The sequence below is a fragment of the Thunnus albacares genome, chromosome 18 (genome assembly GCF_914725855.1).
Source record: "Thunnus albacares chromosome 18, fThuAlb1.1, whole genome shotgun sequence".
Lineage (NCBI taxonomy): Eukaryota > Metazoa > Chordata > Actinopteri > Scombriformes > Scombridae > Thunnus > Thunnus albacares.
The window spans coordinates 24,722,695-24,739,768 of NC_058123.1; the positions used below are offsets into that span (position 1 = coordinate 24,722,695).

General features: G+C 39.2%; 1 protein-coding gene across 1 annotated transcript in view; it reads left to right on the forward strand.

Moving 5' to 3' along the window:
• npr2 (natriuretic peptide receptor 2) overlaps window positions 1–17,074 on the forward strand; it is a 65,010-nt gene that overhangs the window by 7,340 nt on the left and 40,596 nt on the right. The window contains exons 2-5 of the mRNA XM_044334067.1: window positions 4,627–4,808; window positions 10,675–10,788; window positions 11,243–11,378; window positions 12,793–12,887. Coding sequence (XP_044190002.1) covers window positions 4,627–4,808; window positions 10,675–10,788; window positions 11,243–11,378; window positions 12,793–12,887 — 527 coding nt within the window. The remainder of the gene's footprint in view (window positions 1–4,626; window positions 4,809–10,674; window positions 10,789–11,242; window positions 11,379–12,792; window positions 12,888–17,074) is intronic.

The following is a 17,074-nucleotide window of genomic DNA, read 5'->3' on the forward strand; positions in this document are numbered from 1 at the left end:
CAAACAGGACAGAAAACATTATCTCATCAGCGGGGGTAAAAATGAGACATAATATATAAAATGATTGAAACAATCTCATCAAATGAAAACATGAATTCTGAATTACATAAGGAGATTTCCTACAGCATAGAAAACAGAGCAGAAGCAGGGTTGATTAACATCCTTGAGTTCCTGAAGTGGAACAACTTGTACCAAACAATTGAATGTGCCTTTGTGTTAAGTAAAGTGTGGCAGGTTCATGTACTGTAGCTGCGGCACAGAGGGACATTTTGCCTCAGCTGTCTGTGCATTTATTTTGGGAGCGATTCAGGAGACAGCAGGACTACTTGGCATGGTGAACCATGTTGGAAGAGATGAGAGTTGGGGTCTAAGCAGCGGCCGACTTTGGTCTAACACATGAGGAAATGTCTGCTAACTTGGAGGACTGCCTCGGAGTTGGCAGCAGCTACTCTGACATACGCTGCTAATGGAAATAATGCTAGGTTTTTTTTATTCATGACTCAACAGCAGGAAGGTGGAGGTGGCAGGGTGCAGGTACGCTGTCAGATCCTGTACGCAGATGGGTGTCAAGTTTGTTTCCTGCACCCGCAAACAATGAAATGTTGGAGTGTCTAAGTGAGTGAGGCGGTGAAAGTATACCTGCTCACCAAGTTAAGCACTAAGAGTTGGGGAAAATGGAGTCTAGAGTTTGGCAATCTTGACTTTTTTATGTAGGCAAAGTTCTTGTGCTGCTGCTTGTGTTTAGACATTTAACATTTGAGAACTTTGGCATCATTTATTAAATGGAAAAAAAGGAGTTTGTAGAATCTTTTTTTTTTAAAGTTTAAAAAAAGGATTGTTTTTGAAATGCTGACCTCACATTATACCTTGTATTATGTCTGAATCTCCCTCCTTCCTTATGTTGTTTCCCCTGTGTGAAGACCTCCGATCCAATATTCACACACGACTTTGAGCGATTTCTGTCTCCATTTTGGCTTCTTTGCTTCCTCTGACTGATGTTTTCCTAAATTTCTGCATGTGCTGCAGACGATCGTGTCGAAGCTTGACATTTATTAGAATCAGACATTGCAAAAGTCGAAATATGCGCCAGCTGTTGAAGTGTATTATCCACTACTCACGATATGCCCTTGATTTTAATATGTGAAACTACAAAACGTGGTGGAAAATGTGTCACATGGCTCTGCTTTTAACAGACATTATTGGCCATGTCAGCTAGGAAGGTAGCGATCTGCTACACAGAGCAATTAGACTGAAAAGAAGCACATTTAATCACAGTGAAGCATGACCAGCTGAAGTAAATGTGTTGATCTGAATGTCTAACAGCACTCAGAACCATGCACATAACATAACATTACAACATTTTAACTTAAAGAGGGTCCAATGGTACATTTTTTTCCCCCACTGGCCCACTTGGCCAGTAGATCAGTTTTACTGGCCCCTTGTATATTTTCACTGGCCCAGCAGTCGAAAAATGAAAATAACACTTTTTTCCATAATTCTGGTGATTTATTCTTTGTATACATAATATGTACAACATGAAAGTTCCCTTTAGATTTGGTTGTTTTCCTTTAGTTATGGATATGTAATGTTGATATATTATTATTAGGCACATATTGGATCAGTAAATGAATGGTGTATAAATGAATGGAGTTATTGCTGATTGCTGCCAACAGTGTCCTCTTCTATAAGGGGAATCTGGCTAAAAGGGGAATTCATTTAGGATTGTTTTATAGTTTCAGCCTATAACTAACTGCATCAACAAGGAATTACATTTCAATAATCCTGTCAAAATTGTAAAAAGCATTTGAAATGCACAGAAGCAAAGACATTGTGTTTGAAATAACAATGAAAGGACAAAAATGCTGAGCTTACATGAGCTAAAAACTTAAGCCCCTTAACTTTCAGCCCCACAGCTCACTGTCTGGTGGCAACACAGAAGGTAATACAAAAGGGTTAAAAGTAGCTGAGTGTATACAAGCTTAGACAAAAAGCATTGTCCGTTTCGATATCTGATGCAGTTACTTAGAGCAGCAATGGAAATACAGAGCTACATACAGCAATTAAATTAAAATTATGTGCATGGTGCAGTAGCGCTACAACAGCTGGTTACACAACACGCTAAGTTAGCCAGGTACACGGCACAAAGAAGATCCAACCACAGCTGAATTTGGTGTAATAATGCGCTCATGTCCCACAGCAGCAACATCATAGCTACACTCGCAGCTGGTAAATCAACACAAGCTGAGGTGACTAGTGTCTGTAACGCTACATACACTGACTATATTTTCTGTTATCTGCCAAAGCTAGCAAGCTAATGTTAGCAGGCACGTAAGGTACCTCTTCCTCCACCGGGCCGAGGCTCGAGCCGCCCACAGGGCCTCTCTGGTTTCTAGTGGTGGTTGGCATCCAAAATGTCGCATCTACTAGATTTAAACTAAAATATGCACTGACTAAATAAAATAAACCCCTTCCCACCCATTTTCCACTCTGTTATAACTTCTCTATTCTTCAGGTGTTTGAAAGAAACTAAAAGCTTCTTTCAACATCTACTGCACACTTTGTCCAGAAACTCCCACTACACCCAGAAATCTCCTTGCTGCATCTACAATTATGTCAATTTTCTCATCAGACTTTCTTTCTACTCCAGCAGTACTTAGATCTGACCCTGATTATTTCAGCCTTCCTTACTCTCTTTGTACAGTTAGCCTCCTGTGCTGCATGAATCCCTTTGCAAAGAAGACACTCTGGATCTTTCTCACAGTCTCCTTCACAATCATTCTCTCCACATTTACCACATGTGGTAAAATCACTCCTACATACAAACAAACTCTGACCAAACTTCCAACAATTCTTGCTCTGCAAAGGTTTGGGAACATGCTCCAAATCAACGTGAAGCATAACAGATGTAGTCTCATACTTTTCATTAACTATTTAGTCAAACCTTTTCATTCTATAGCTGTCTGTCACCCCTTTATACTCTTTAAATCTCCTTGCATCAATTCTGTGTGAGACTCCATCAACAACACCTTTAATTGGAGCTTTCTTATTGGACAGAAAACATACCACTGGGTACGTATCCATCCCAGAACCCAACACCAAGATTTTCAAGGCTTTTTCCAGCTGTATCTTTGACATACACTCGACGAGTATCAAGCCGGATCATTTTACGTCGATCAGTTTAACTTTGCCCACTTCACTTTTAAGCCATCTTTCCACAGTGTGCTTTTCTGACAAAGCTCCACATCCAGCACCTTCTTTCAAACCCCGAATCGTCATTCCAACAGTGCAGGTTTCTTTTTCATGATCACTCTCACTTTGACTTAATGAATCAACTCTCTTTTTCTTTCTCTTCCCTGAGGCTCTCCCACTTCTAACTTCAAAATTCCCATCTTCCATTTCCATTGTTCCCTCTCCATTTTCTGACTCCATCCCTCTGTCCTCTTCTGACCCCTCCCAGGTGCTTCGCTGTGGCTGGTTTACTCCTTGTTTTTTCAAAGGGACTTACCCATGACTCTGACTGCCTGTCACTGCATAAACTTTTACTGGCGAAGGCCATTGGGCCATCGGTTATGTCAAACCCTGTAAAAGAAATGACAGATTTCTGCTTTAAAGGTTATTTTGTGGTATCCTTAATATCTCCCTCAAATTTCCTCACAGCTCAGAGTGGATGTTATGAGGTTCAATAAAGGTCACAGCTGAGGTTCAAAACATCAACACAGTGCTAGCTGAGAGGAAATTTGGGGATTTGGGTAGCTACAAGGAAATCGTGGAGTGTATCTACAAGCAGAGAGGGGAAAGAGGCCAGTAAAACTCTGCCTACTTGACATAGACTCCTCCCACTGGTCAGGTCAACCCTCCAGCCTGCAAGCAGCCCTCCTCCTGCTCTCTAGCCTCAGTTATTATGTCTGTCATATTTGTGCCTGTTGTAGATGGTGGTCTAGCTGTGCTGTCTTACATCTGCCGTTTATTCATGTATGCTTACCAGTTGTTTTGAGTGTAAATAAACGGACATGGCTCACTGTTTAAATGAGAAATAAACAGGTGGCCAAAAATTCTGATGTAGACCAAAAATCAGAACTGTGCAGCAAGTCCTGCAGTGTAAGTGTGGTCTTTGACTTTGCATTGAGAGCAAGTGAAATTTATAAACCAATAGGGGAATTTTTTTCACTTGTTACACTCCATCTTATCAAGAATTTTTTGTCAAGTACTGAGCTCTAAAAGTTTTGTTTACTTAAAATAAGTGAGAAACCCTGCCATGGTTTTGTGATTATTTCAATATAAATCAGCTCATTCCGATGATTTTTCTACTTCTGCTAATATTGTCATCTTTTAAGATACTGAGTGTCAGAAGACTGAATCACTAGAATGTCAGAAGATGGAAAAAAAAAAGAAAAATCACACTTGAATCTAGAAAATATGTGGCATGCTATGCTTTGTACTGTATTACAGATTGAAATTTCACTGCAATTGCAGATTACTTTTACTTGTTTTATGAAAATATAATTTTTTGACTCAGTATTTGACTTGAAAAGAATCAAGATTTTTGCAGTGTTTAAAGAAAAGTAGTAATTTAAAGAGGCAAGTGGGAAAAGATGAACATCTTGTTTGTTGTTATTCTGTCTGCAGTCGTGTACATCTGCGGCCCCCTGGAGACATTCCTCAGCATCATGAAACACTTTCAGAACGAGATCCAGGACCCAGAAAACTACGCCATTTTCTATGTGGACGTCTTCGCCGAGAGCTTGTCAGAGCGCAAACCGTGGCAGAACTCTGATCCTGACTGGATTGATCCTATCAAGGTCTTTAAGGTAAAATGAACACAGAACAGACATACACATGGGATATAGACACGCACATAGGCACACAAATACTGTACAGTATATAAGAACAGAGATGTAAAGGCTGATTATATCACACAGTGCATCTGTATCCGTTTAACCATTACACACACAGTAACCAGAGGCAGGAAATAATAAAAAGACCAAAACCACCATTGGGAATTAGAAATGGATTTGCAGTTTCTGTTCATTTTCGCTCTAATTCCTATAAATTTTATCAGGCTCTTCTTATTGAGTTACACAGAATGAAATCCCTAGATCCAGTTGAAAACAGACAGTTGGCTCAAACATTGTACTTGTCAGTTTTTTCTGATAAAGTATTACTTGTTCCAAGAAGTCTCCTAAAACAAATCACAGTACATTGAAACCAAACATCAGTCACTGTAGTCACTTGAATTCATAAAACTCTTCAAAAATATTCCTGAACTGCAAAAAATAACCATTGTATCAAGTTGTTTTTGTCTAAATTTGAGTCTTAAAATGTTTTTATAAAACAAAAGAAAAAGTCTGCCAGTGCAGAAAGAATATCTCAACTGTTCCTAATAGAAATAATCTTGTTTCAACAACTTTTGGGAAGTAAGTGTCTGTATCTTGAAATAAGAAACAATAAGGTGACTTGTGGAGCTACTATTGAGAAAATGAAACCGAAAATACTGGAAACATCCATTCTAAGTAGACACATTAACTAATTTGACACACTAAAATATGTCAAACTTAGCCTGATAATCAGACTGAATTGACATATTGTTATCACTTCATTGTCAGGGAGGTTATCATTTTCTCCTAACCATTAAAAACAATTTAAGAGTTATTTCTGTCAGTTGACTTGACAACAACCTGTATATCTATGTTAATCTCATACATCAATCAATCAATCAATCAATCTTTATTTATATAGCGCCATATCACAACAGAAGTCATCTCAAGGCACTTTTCACATAGAGCAGGTCAAGACCGTACTCTTTAATTTACAGAGACCCAACAATTCCCCCATGAGCAAGCACTTGGCGACAGCGGTAAGGAAAAACTCCCCTTTAACGGGTAGAAACCTCAAGCAGACCCCGGCTCTTGGTGGGCGGCCATCTGCTTTGACCGGTTGGGTTGAGAGAGAGAAAGAGAGAGGGAAAGGGGGAGGGGGGACAGAAGAAAAACAATCACAACAACAACAACAACAACAACAACAACAACAACAACAACAACAAGCACAAGCAGCAACAGCCAGGGAAGGATGCCATCAGGACTGTAAAGGACCGCGAAGGTTCGGCCCGGGGGTCAGGTTTTCCTGTGAGATGAGAAAGCACAAAAAACTCCGGGGAAGAAGCAAAGTTAGTGACATGCATTGATGTTACATGAATGCATACAGATGGAGAGGAGGAGGAGGAGAGAGGAGCTCAGTGCATCATGGGAAGTCCCCCAGCAGTCTAGGCCTATAGCAGCATAACTAAGGGCTGATCCAAGGCGAGCCTGGTCGGCCCTAACTATAAGCTTTATCAAAAAGGAAAGTTTTAAGCCTACTCTTAAACATAGAGAGGGTGTCTGCACCCAGGACCGAATCCGGTAGATGGTTCCATAGAAGAGGAGCCTGATAGCTGAAGGCTCTGCCTCCCATTCTACTTTTAAAGACTGTAGGGACCACCAGTAAGCCTGCATACTGGGAGCGCAGTGTTCTAGTGGGATAATACGGTATTATGAGCTCTTCAAGATATGATGGTGCCTGACCATTAAGGGCTTTGTAAGTTAGGAGAAGGATTTTAAATTCTATTCTAGATTTTACAGGAAGCCAATGTAGCGAAGCTAAAATGGGAGAAATGTGGTCTCTTTTTCTAGTTTTAGTCAGAACACGTGCAGCTGCGTTCTGGACCAGCTGGAGAGTCTTTAGAGACTTGTTAGGGCAGCCTGATAATAAGGCATTGCAGTAATCCAGCCTAGAAGTAACAAATGCGTGAACTAGTTTTTCTGCATCTTTTTGGGACAGGATGCGCCTGATTTTTGTGATATTACGTAAGCGAAAAAAGGCAGTCCTTGAGATTTGATTTATGTGGGAGTTAAAAGACATATCCTGATCAAAGATAACTCCCAGATTCCTTACGGTGGTGCTGGAGGCCAGGGTAATGCCATCCAGAGTAGCTTTATCATTAGATAATGTGTTTCTAAGGTGTTTAGGGCCAAGCACAATAACTTCAGTTTTATCTGAATTTAGTAGTAGAAAATTGCAGGTCATCCAGGTCTTTATGTCGTTAAGGCATGTTTGGAGTTTGTTTAACTGATTGGGTTCATCAGGCTTCACTGATAAATATAATTGGGTGTCATCTGCGTAACAATGAAAATTTGTGGAGTGTTTCCTAATAATATTACCTAAAGGAAGCATATATAAGGTGAATAGAACTGGTCCAAGTACAGAACCTTGTGGAACTCCGTGTCTAACTTTTGCCTTCACGGAGGATTCATCATTCACATGTACAAACTGAAATCGGTCTGATAAATAGGACTTAAACCAGCTTAATGCAGTTCCTTTAATGCCAATTAAATGGTCCAGTCTCTGCAAAAGGATTTGATGGTCAATTGTGTCGAATGCAGCACTAAGATCTAACAGGACAAGTATAGAGACAAATCCTTTGTCCGATGCAGTTAGGAGGTCATTAGTGACTTTCACCAGTGCTGTCTCTGTGCTATGATGCGCTCTAAATCCTGACTGAAAATCCTCAAATAAACTATTGTTTGCTTTCTCAAGGATCTTGGATAGAAATGGAAGGTTAATGCCAGTTGCATTTTTGTGGCAATTTTTCTGGCAATGCTCAGAATCTGCATCTATAAATCTCTGATTGTCATAGCTGTGTTCCTTTTCCATCTGGGGAAGCAATTGTCAACGAGCGCCACACCAGACCTAAATCAGAAATCCCCAGCAAAAATCTGAAATGTGGGCAGAGATTTAGAGGTCTGGGACAGAGCAAAATCCAACTAGCTGTCCTTATTGCATCTGAATATTACTTAAGTAGTAACCATGTTTCAATTACTGTGTCTGAGAATGATAACAAGAACTAGCCAAAGCAAGTAAAAGCAGGAGAAGCTTTTATGGTAATGACAACCATGCATAAGAGAAGCTTATGTGCACTCTCCCAAGGACACAGTCACACTTTAAGGAGTGAAATACTTGCGTGACAGTAATGAATGGGAGGACATGTTTTCACAGGAAGCCATTTAGCCCTACAAATTAGTGCACTGAGACAGAAAGGAGTGGGCACAGATGTGTTGCTCGTCTAATTTATCTCCTTGAATGTCACACTGGCTTCTCTGAATTCTTTTAATTTAGTGTTCACTAAGTTTTGAAGGAGAGCAGCTTTCTGAAATTAAATGTAGCATTATATTGAATTTATAATGACAGTTTTCATCGTAATGGACTCAACATATTTTGACAAAAAATAGAGTTACAAAACATTAACTTAGGATAGTCGAGAGATTAATGTCTTCCTTTGAATTCTATTTGAAGAACTTAGGGGTGATTTAGTTTTATGCCTGTATGCATCCTCACACATCTCCACCTTTTATCTCTGCACATGTGGAAATATCATCTTAGTTGTAATATTTGTTTTTCTGAAATGTGTTAATTAGCTAGGGATGCAAAGTTTTAATACGAATAAATAGTCATTTAATTTGTTCTGTCAAAGCATATAAAACACTTTGTGTAGACACTTTTACTCTTGTTTGCAACTTAAGTATTTTTTTGTGTTGAGAAATTCTTCAAAGAACTATTTTAATCAGCCTAAACAAATTCAGTATATTGCAGTTTGTGTCATACCTGTGTCTATTCACAAGAGTTGGATTTATTGCAATCAAATTGAAGATTGTAGACAAGATTAAATGAATGATTTATTTTTGGAGTGTTGAAACCATGACCTGGTATTTAACACCTTCCATGAAACATTGTGATCTCACTATCTCTTTATCTGAAAATGAACTGCTCATAACCCTGGCTGGAGAACAACATTTTGGCTCCCATTTTGCTGATCATGTAAGAAGTTAATTTGTCTGCAAGCCATAACAGGGCTCATTATGGCAATATGCTTCCTTCAGAGCAATAATTGCTTGTGGAAATTTGTGGTGGGTTTCCAGTAACTGTTCTAACATGAAAAACGATCTATATCTTTCCAGTTAAGCTAAAAGACTTCATAGAAATGTGAAAAACTTGTTTTTGTGAAAGCAGCAAGTATCAACAGAATCAAAGGTCAGCTGGAGCAAATATTTGGACTGAAATGTCTGGCAGAATATTTTACTATTGTATCCAAATACCTCATCAAACATTTACTTCTGCCACTACTCATGTGGTGTTACAGCAATTTGTAACCGATTTTTTCCAAATGAAAAATCATGAAAGAAGACAGGTTGCCACTCATTATGTCAGCCTGTCATTTTAGAACTAGCAGTGTCTTCACTATTTTACAAAACACAAAATTTGATCAAGCAAGCATTTTTTAGAGTGTATAGGTCACCTTTTACATTTACAGTGTACATTTTTCAAGATCTGAAATAAAAAAAGCTGCATTCAGCTTGATCATCATGGATTTTTTTATTTTATCTTGTTGTAGTGTTTTAAGATAATGACACGATTCTAGAAGATTCAAGAAATGGAATTACAGGAACATATGATAGGGAGGTTTCACAGTGGCTGATTTTTTCTTCATCTCCGCTGATCGTATTACACAGAACGGTTTTGTTACTGTCATACAGTATCCATCTACTTTTGATATCAAATGACTGCACAAATCTAAAAAAAGGGATTTTCTTTTGGGATTCCAAAACTGCCCAAAAATGTTCATTATTATGAGTTAGTATGCTAACACCTCAATGATTGCATTTTATTAGCACTGACCCTCAAGTGGAAACCAATGAAACATCAGTATATTTTGTGCTATACTGAAATACAGTACAAAACTAAGTGTCTTGTGGTGACATACATTTTATATTTTACTATATATTTATATATATATATATTTATCATTATATATATATATTTTACTATATTTATTTTATGGTGACACAAATTTCAGTAATGTGTTGGGAAACTGCATTGTAAATAGACAGAAGGGTGGTTTCACAGTGGCTAGCGTACAGCTCTTTCACTTAATCTTAGCTAATAACCTACCCACCTATGCTGTCTATACAAAGTGCATATTGTCATTTGCCTACAATATCTGTCTATTTCTGATATCAGATAACTGTAGAATTATGTCAGAGGGACTTTGGGTCATGAAATACTTGCAGCTTAAACTTAGCAAGTTAGTTAACCCTGTTTTGACTGTTAGCACGCTAAAAGCTCAATGACCATTGGCAGGTCCTGTTAGCCATTTAGCCACTTAGTCAATTAGCGGTTTGTGACACTCAACCACAAACAACAAGATGTCACTGACAATACCTACTAGTGTATAGTTTGGGATTTGCTATGCTGAAATGGTCACAGAGAGAGTTGCAGAGACAGGAATTTAGACTCTTAGCATTATTGACAACTAAGACCAACTAAGGCCAAGATGAATAAGAGTTGACTTGTTTACTCCATTAGTATAATTTTAAAATAAATGTAAAAATTAAGAATGAAAATGACACTGAATAATGTAATAGAAATTAAATTACTAAATGTAAACTACAAAAATTTGTTTTCACAATGTTTTCACTTGACAGCAGCAGATATTCCAAATGCAGGAGGTTGGGATTCAGTGCATTAATTGCTCAAGGCCCTTTTAAAGATGAACACATCGGATGTTTCATGGATCAATACTCAGGCCCATACAGCTCATGCTGTAGTGTTTGAATATTTTCCTCTCTGTTTCTGTGTCTCCTTCAGTCTGTTTTCGTCATAACATACCGGCCTCCCGATAATCCAGAGTACAAAGACTTTCAGAGGAAACTCCATGCCAGAGCACAGAGGGATTTCGGTGTGCGTTTGGAGCCGTCATTGGTAAGTTATAGGCTATGAAAATCGTGTGCGTTCTCAGCATCATCACAACCTCTTTAATCTTTTATTGGATTTTGTGTGCAGAAAAATCCCGACTGTGCTGTGTAACTGTCAGCAGTTAATGATGAATGATGTTGACAGTGATGTTAGCAATGAATACTTTTTCTTTTATCACTGCTCTTACCTCAGCCATTAAGCATGTGAGTTTCACAAAAGCACATTAGACTGAACATTTCTAAAATGTATCATTTTGTGTGTTTGATGGTATTTGGCACTTTCACTGGCCAAAATTGTATAATTTCACAGAAGTAGGCTCTCGAACCCTGGTTGAAGGATAGGTATTTCCCCCCCTTAAAAATGTTATGTAATTTTTTATTCCATCATTAAAGTCCTTAATCAAAACCTTGTGTATTGCACAAATCCCTGGTTGTTCAAGAGTACGACTCACTTCTTGCAGATGGACTACATTGCCGGCAGCTTCTATGACGGTTTTGTGTTGTATGCAACGGCCTTGGAGGAGACGCTGGCGGAGGGTGGAGCTCAGAACGATGGCATCAACATCACAATGAGAACGCTGAACCGTCGATTCTGGGGTGAGCAAACGTCGGTCATGTGTCTTAACTCATAAGAACTGCTTCATACATCAGAGTAGGGCTATGAACCTTTCTGAAGTTCAGTTAATCAGTCACAGTATATTTCTAATGTTTTACATACGCTTTCTGCTACTTTTACTTTTTTGTTTTGGTGTGTATGCCACATCCAAACCTGCAGTTACACATGGATATACATGTATATGACTTAATGCAAAATGATGTTAAATAAATGTGTGAATGAAGTCTCCACTTCCACTTAAAATGTCATCAGTCACTTTGCCGTAAAGCCCACGGCAGCCTCTCAGATAACAGGGAACAGTGCTCTCCAGTAAACATACAGTGAGGCAAAAAGACTGGCCCAGCTGCACATTATTGGAAAGAACCATTGAACCCAAAAAACGATTAAAATATGCCCTTTCAACACAATAATTATACTGTTATTGAACAGTTATCACACAACACTCCAGTTAATAGTCCATTTGATGCTTGATGTGGGTGCTCACACACTTCCTTGTTTACTTTGCTGGCTGCCAGATCTGCCCTCACATCATATTAGAAGAAGCAGAACAATGGGATTTTGTTGGTTTGGCTTAAAAGGGTTGATGAAGGTTGTTTTGCTCAGCATGATGGGAAAAAACAAGCAAAATAGGACCCATGTTGAAAGTAATAATGGAAACTTTCACTTCATTATTGTTGATGTTTTAACAATGTTTAATGTTACCTGTTTTTATTGGAAGCAAACGCTTTTCAAATATCCGATGCTGGCTCAGCGAATGCATTATTCTACTCAGAGGTCACATTCCAACCATTTATAGTTTTATTATGAAGTAGTATTATACTTTACTAATGCTCAGTATTAGATGCTAATGGAAATCTTTTAAAACAGGCTGGAAATTGTGACATATAAATCATAGTAATGCTGAAAATGATGCTCTACTTTTATGATTTTCAGAATAATCTGTCTGTGTAGAGCTCCATTAGAAACTATGGTGTGAAACTGTGCACATCAATACAAAGACATCAGTGTTGTGAGCATCACTTGTCACTTGTCAAATACTGTCTCTTGAAGAAGGACCTATACAAAAACATGGAAGTATTTTTGCTGTGATTCTTCAGGTAACATGTGCCCTTCCATAATAGATGTATGGGCATGTAGTATGTTGTAAAAATGTCTCTAGTGTCTGTTTATGTTAGTTAAAATAAGTTAAGTAAGTTAAGTTAAACTCTTAATAGTTTAACTTACACTGGCACATAACACTGGCACATAAAATCAGTTTGACTACACAGAAAAACTCCTCTGAGTCAAATTTGAATGGGAGCAGATAAAATGAGCATATCTCAGTTTGTATAAGAGATGTATGACATTACACTGTCTGAATAAGACGTTTAATGCGCACGTTGTCTGTGTTTTAAGGAGTGACGGGTCTTGTTACCACAGACCACAATAATGCCAGGGATATAGATATCAACCTGTGGGCAATGACCAACCAGGAGACAGGAGAGTATGGGGTAAGTTGCTGCTTTTACTGTTTACATCAGTAATGTGCTTTGTATTCACTGTCTTAAGTATTTATGGTCTCCTGAGGGGGTATAATAGATAACTGAATGAACGTTACGATATTGTATCCCTAGTTCTATAAGCACAGTCGGAGCCCCCTACTGGACTCTACGGGTAATACTCTTCTCCAATCACACGCATGCAATTGCCCACTGAAATTTGCATCTATGTAGCTGGCCAATCAGGATGCGCCTTCTGATTATGTGTGCCTCACAAGGTATAAAACGCAGCGTGTCACTGCTACTCTCATCCGGAGACCACTTCAGTGGACAGCGTAGGAGCAGCAGGGTCCATAAGCATCAGACTGCCTAACTGAGCCCGACCGGCTATAGGTCATCCAAGCCACTTCAGCGGAGCAGTAGGGTGCCCAACCCAGCCCGTTAGTTAACATGAACATGAAACTGTGTAACCATGGCCTAAGCTTGCATGGGTCACAAATCATACAACAGACACCCTGCACACCTCATTCCCTGAGACAATCACGCTACCCTTTTCACAAGTCCCGAGTTGCTCCTGCAAGCACGGACCTTGAGAAGGAGCCCGTCATGTCTAAGAGATAGAACCTTATGAATGGTCAAGGTGTAGACCGAGACGCTGCCATGCATATGTCCTCGACCCTCACCCCACTGAATAAGGCTGTTGTTACACCACATGTGGAATGCGCTTGGACCACAGTGGGGGGATCCTTACCCGCCTGCTTGTAAACTTGGGAGATGCACTCACAAAGCCAACTAGCTAGGTGCTTCTTGGATAGGGCTTTACCAACCACTCCATCTCCATAGCACATGAACAGTGAGAGAGTAGCACCGCTGTGGTCACCATGAAGCAGCAGGCAGTTGGGGTAAACCAGGGCAGGGCACACAGCTCACTCACTCTCTTAGCTGAGGTCAGCGCAAGCAGCAAGGCTGTCTTGAATGACAAAGCCTTCAGAGAGGAGTGCTCCAGAGGCTCATAGGAATCACTCACTGGGGCCTCAAGCACTAATGGTAGTTCCCACTGGGGCTCGGAGACCTGCATCGCTGGGTTTTGTCTCCAGCGATGGTCAGGTCTGTTGCCAAAGCCCTCATGACAGGAGGAAATCACTGCTGCATACACTTGAATAGTGGCATGAGACAGCCGCTTTTCCACCAGATACTGTAGAAAGGAGAGAACCTCTCCCACTGCACATGAAAGGCGGTCTCCTTTCCCCGCACCAACTTAGGAATCCCAACCACTTTGCTTTGTAGCAATTAATGGTGGAGCCAGATACCACTACTATACATCATATAGTATGTAACTATATGATGTAAGTTATATTTGAAAAGTAATGTTAACGTATCGGGCCAATACAGTACTAGCACTATGCTGTACCACATGGACAACAAGCACCCGGCTGCAGCCCGAGGATGGCTCACAGTCAAAGCCAAAGATCATGTCGCTGCTAGCTGGGGGGACAAAAGTGTGATGTGCACCAGTCCAAGGCCATCACCCAGTTGGTTTGCCGAATGATTGAGACCGATAGGCTGCCAGTCAGTGCAGCTGAGGGTGACGGATTGAAAGAGCTAGTTCAGTACCTCGAGCCCGAGTACGTTATGGTATCGAGAGCTACTGTGACTAAATGCATTGAAAATACTTTTAGGAGAAGAAGGATGAGCTAAAAGTCAAGCTAACGTTAGCACTGACCACCGACCACTGGACAGCAGCATGGCATGAAGATGAAGCATGCTGTCATCAGCATGATCATCTTCACAAAAGCTACATCACAACTTTTCTTAAAAATGGACTGGTTAGTTCCGGTGTGGTGTCGGTCTGTCAAAAGCAAAATTAACGGAAACTGATATCCCTAAGCAGACGCTGCCTTTTATACTGTGTGAGGCACACATAATCGGTAGGTGCGTCCTGATTGGCTGGCTACATACATGCAAATTTCAGTGGGCAATTGCATGCGTGTGATTGGAGGAGAGTAATACCCATCGAGTCCAGTAGAGGGCAAAGCCTGTGTGAGATAGAACTAACAATTTAGACATTTTTAAAGAGATGGTTGTTTTTTACTGTTCGACATGTTTCTGCTTGAAACAGGAGGTTTGGGCCAAAATTTTACTGTATATTGGGAAGAAAATGATAACAACAGAGGTCAATGGGTCATAGGCTGCATAATAAACACTAGTTTTTTTTGCTATTGGTGCTGATAACTCGCCTTCTCCATGAATCGTAGTTTCTTCTATCAGAAGAAATTATGGTGTTAGTGCTTGGTTTTAGAACTAAGGTACAGGTTTTACATGATGAATCGCTTAAAATCTCTGATAATACATTATTGGATTGAATTTTCATAAACACCCCAGAGTGTAAGAATAGTCATTTTGGTTCATGTTTGGATATTTGATGGGATTTTAATAGAAATTACATAAGATTTACACATGTTCTCTGGCATACAGTACATGTAATTGAACTGTAATAGCAAGAGTAACAATCATAGACTGTAAAAAAATAATGGAGTAGCCACCGTGATGTCACCCATTGGTTTGTGGACTTTTATTTTGAAGCCTTAAGTTTGCATTTTGACCATTGCCATCATGGATTTTTGGAGCCAGAAGTGACTGTATTTGGACAAGAGGGTGGAGCTGACCCTAACACTAGCTGCTAGCTGCAAGCTGCAAGCTGCTAGCTTGGATAGCACGGTGCATTTAGAGTCTATTGTTAACTGTGTTATTTTTAGTTTAATTTCATGTCTCCTACCATGGTGTTTTGCTTACAATCTCTTGTGAAGATAAACAGTGTTTATATATCACATTGTTCTTTTCAAATGGGCCACAGTGTTTTCACAAAAGGCTGAATGTATAGCATTCTTTTTGAAGAGTTAATGTGTCTTTTTTAAAAACTCTTTATTTATATGTGATGCATTTCCTAAAGAAAAATGTCTGTGATAAGAGTTACGAGTATTTTAACACCCATGCTTACTGTAGTGATTACATAAGTACTAATAATATTTTACAACATAAAATGTAAAACATTTCTCTATAACAGTAATTAGTTGTTTTTGATTTACACTTTGGAACTTTTTCATGAATCATTTTCAGTGTCACTATGTAAAGCTGTTGACACAAAATGATGATATTGACAGAAAACAATGGGAGAAAAGTCCCTCCATTTGTCTCTAATTACTGCAATGAGAATTTTCTCAAAATTGTTTTCAGCATAATTGGTTGTGTAGTTTAAAACCGCAGCTTTTGCTTGTGTTTGGCCATTGATGCAATGAAAGCAAATGTTCAACATCATGCAGAGAAAGGGGATATTACTATTTGGGAGATATTTTGGGGTCCTGACTTCTGTAATGATAAGATGCATAAAACCTCAAATTTCCATCACAGTCCGATGAAAATATTTGTGTGTTGCACTCTGCAAACAGCGCTGTGAAGCGCTCCAGTGTGTCTCTTTTTTTCTCTGTGGGCAGAAGAAGTGGGTTAGCTACATTTGACTTCAGTTAGAATTTCATAGTGGTCCTCTGAGGCTGTCAGCGTGACTTCCTGGTCTCATTTATCCTCAGCTTTTAATTGGTCGATTCGTATGGCTGATTGACCCGAGTAGCCAGCAGCCTGGTTGAAAACATCACATGCCAGTGTCAGATTTCAGAATCTCAGACTCCTGAAGATGTTGTCTAGTCGATAACTTATATGTTTTGTATTTACGGAACAACGACACACTCTTCTATCATGATCATGTTCCAGATATACGTATCTTATCTTGTTGTTCCATAGACATTGCTATGGATTAATATAATATCAACCATTTTTAAAACATGATTCTGACTTAACAACATGATTACCAGCAGAAACTATTACATACATTTGGTAATAAATGATGTATAAATAATGATGTATAAGTTTGTTTGTTTTTTAAATGGAACTATTAAGTGAACATTTTAGATGAGCTCTTCTTTCCCAAAAGAATGTAATATTTATTTCTTTATTTTTATTTCATTTATTTATTTGAAGTATTTTTTATAAATCTCTTCTTTAAAATACAAAGTAATATGATCTTAAACACAAACCTTATTTTTGTGAGGAAGAGTAAACTGTAGAGAGTAAACATTAGGGAGATACACTGTGTGGCCAAAAGTATGGGGACATCCTGTCCACATACTTCTTTGTTTTGGTCTGGG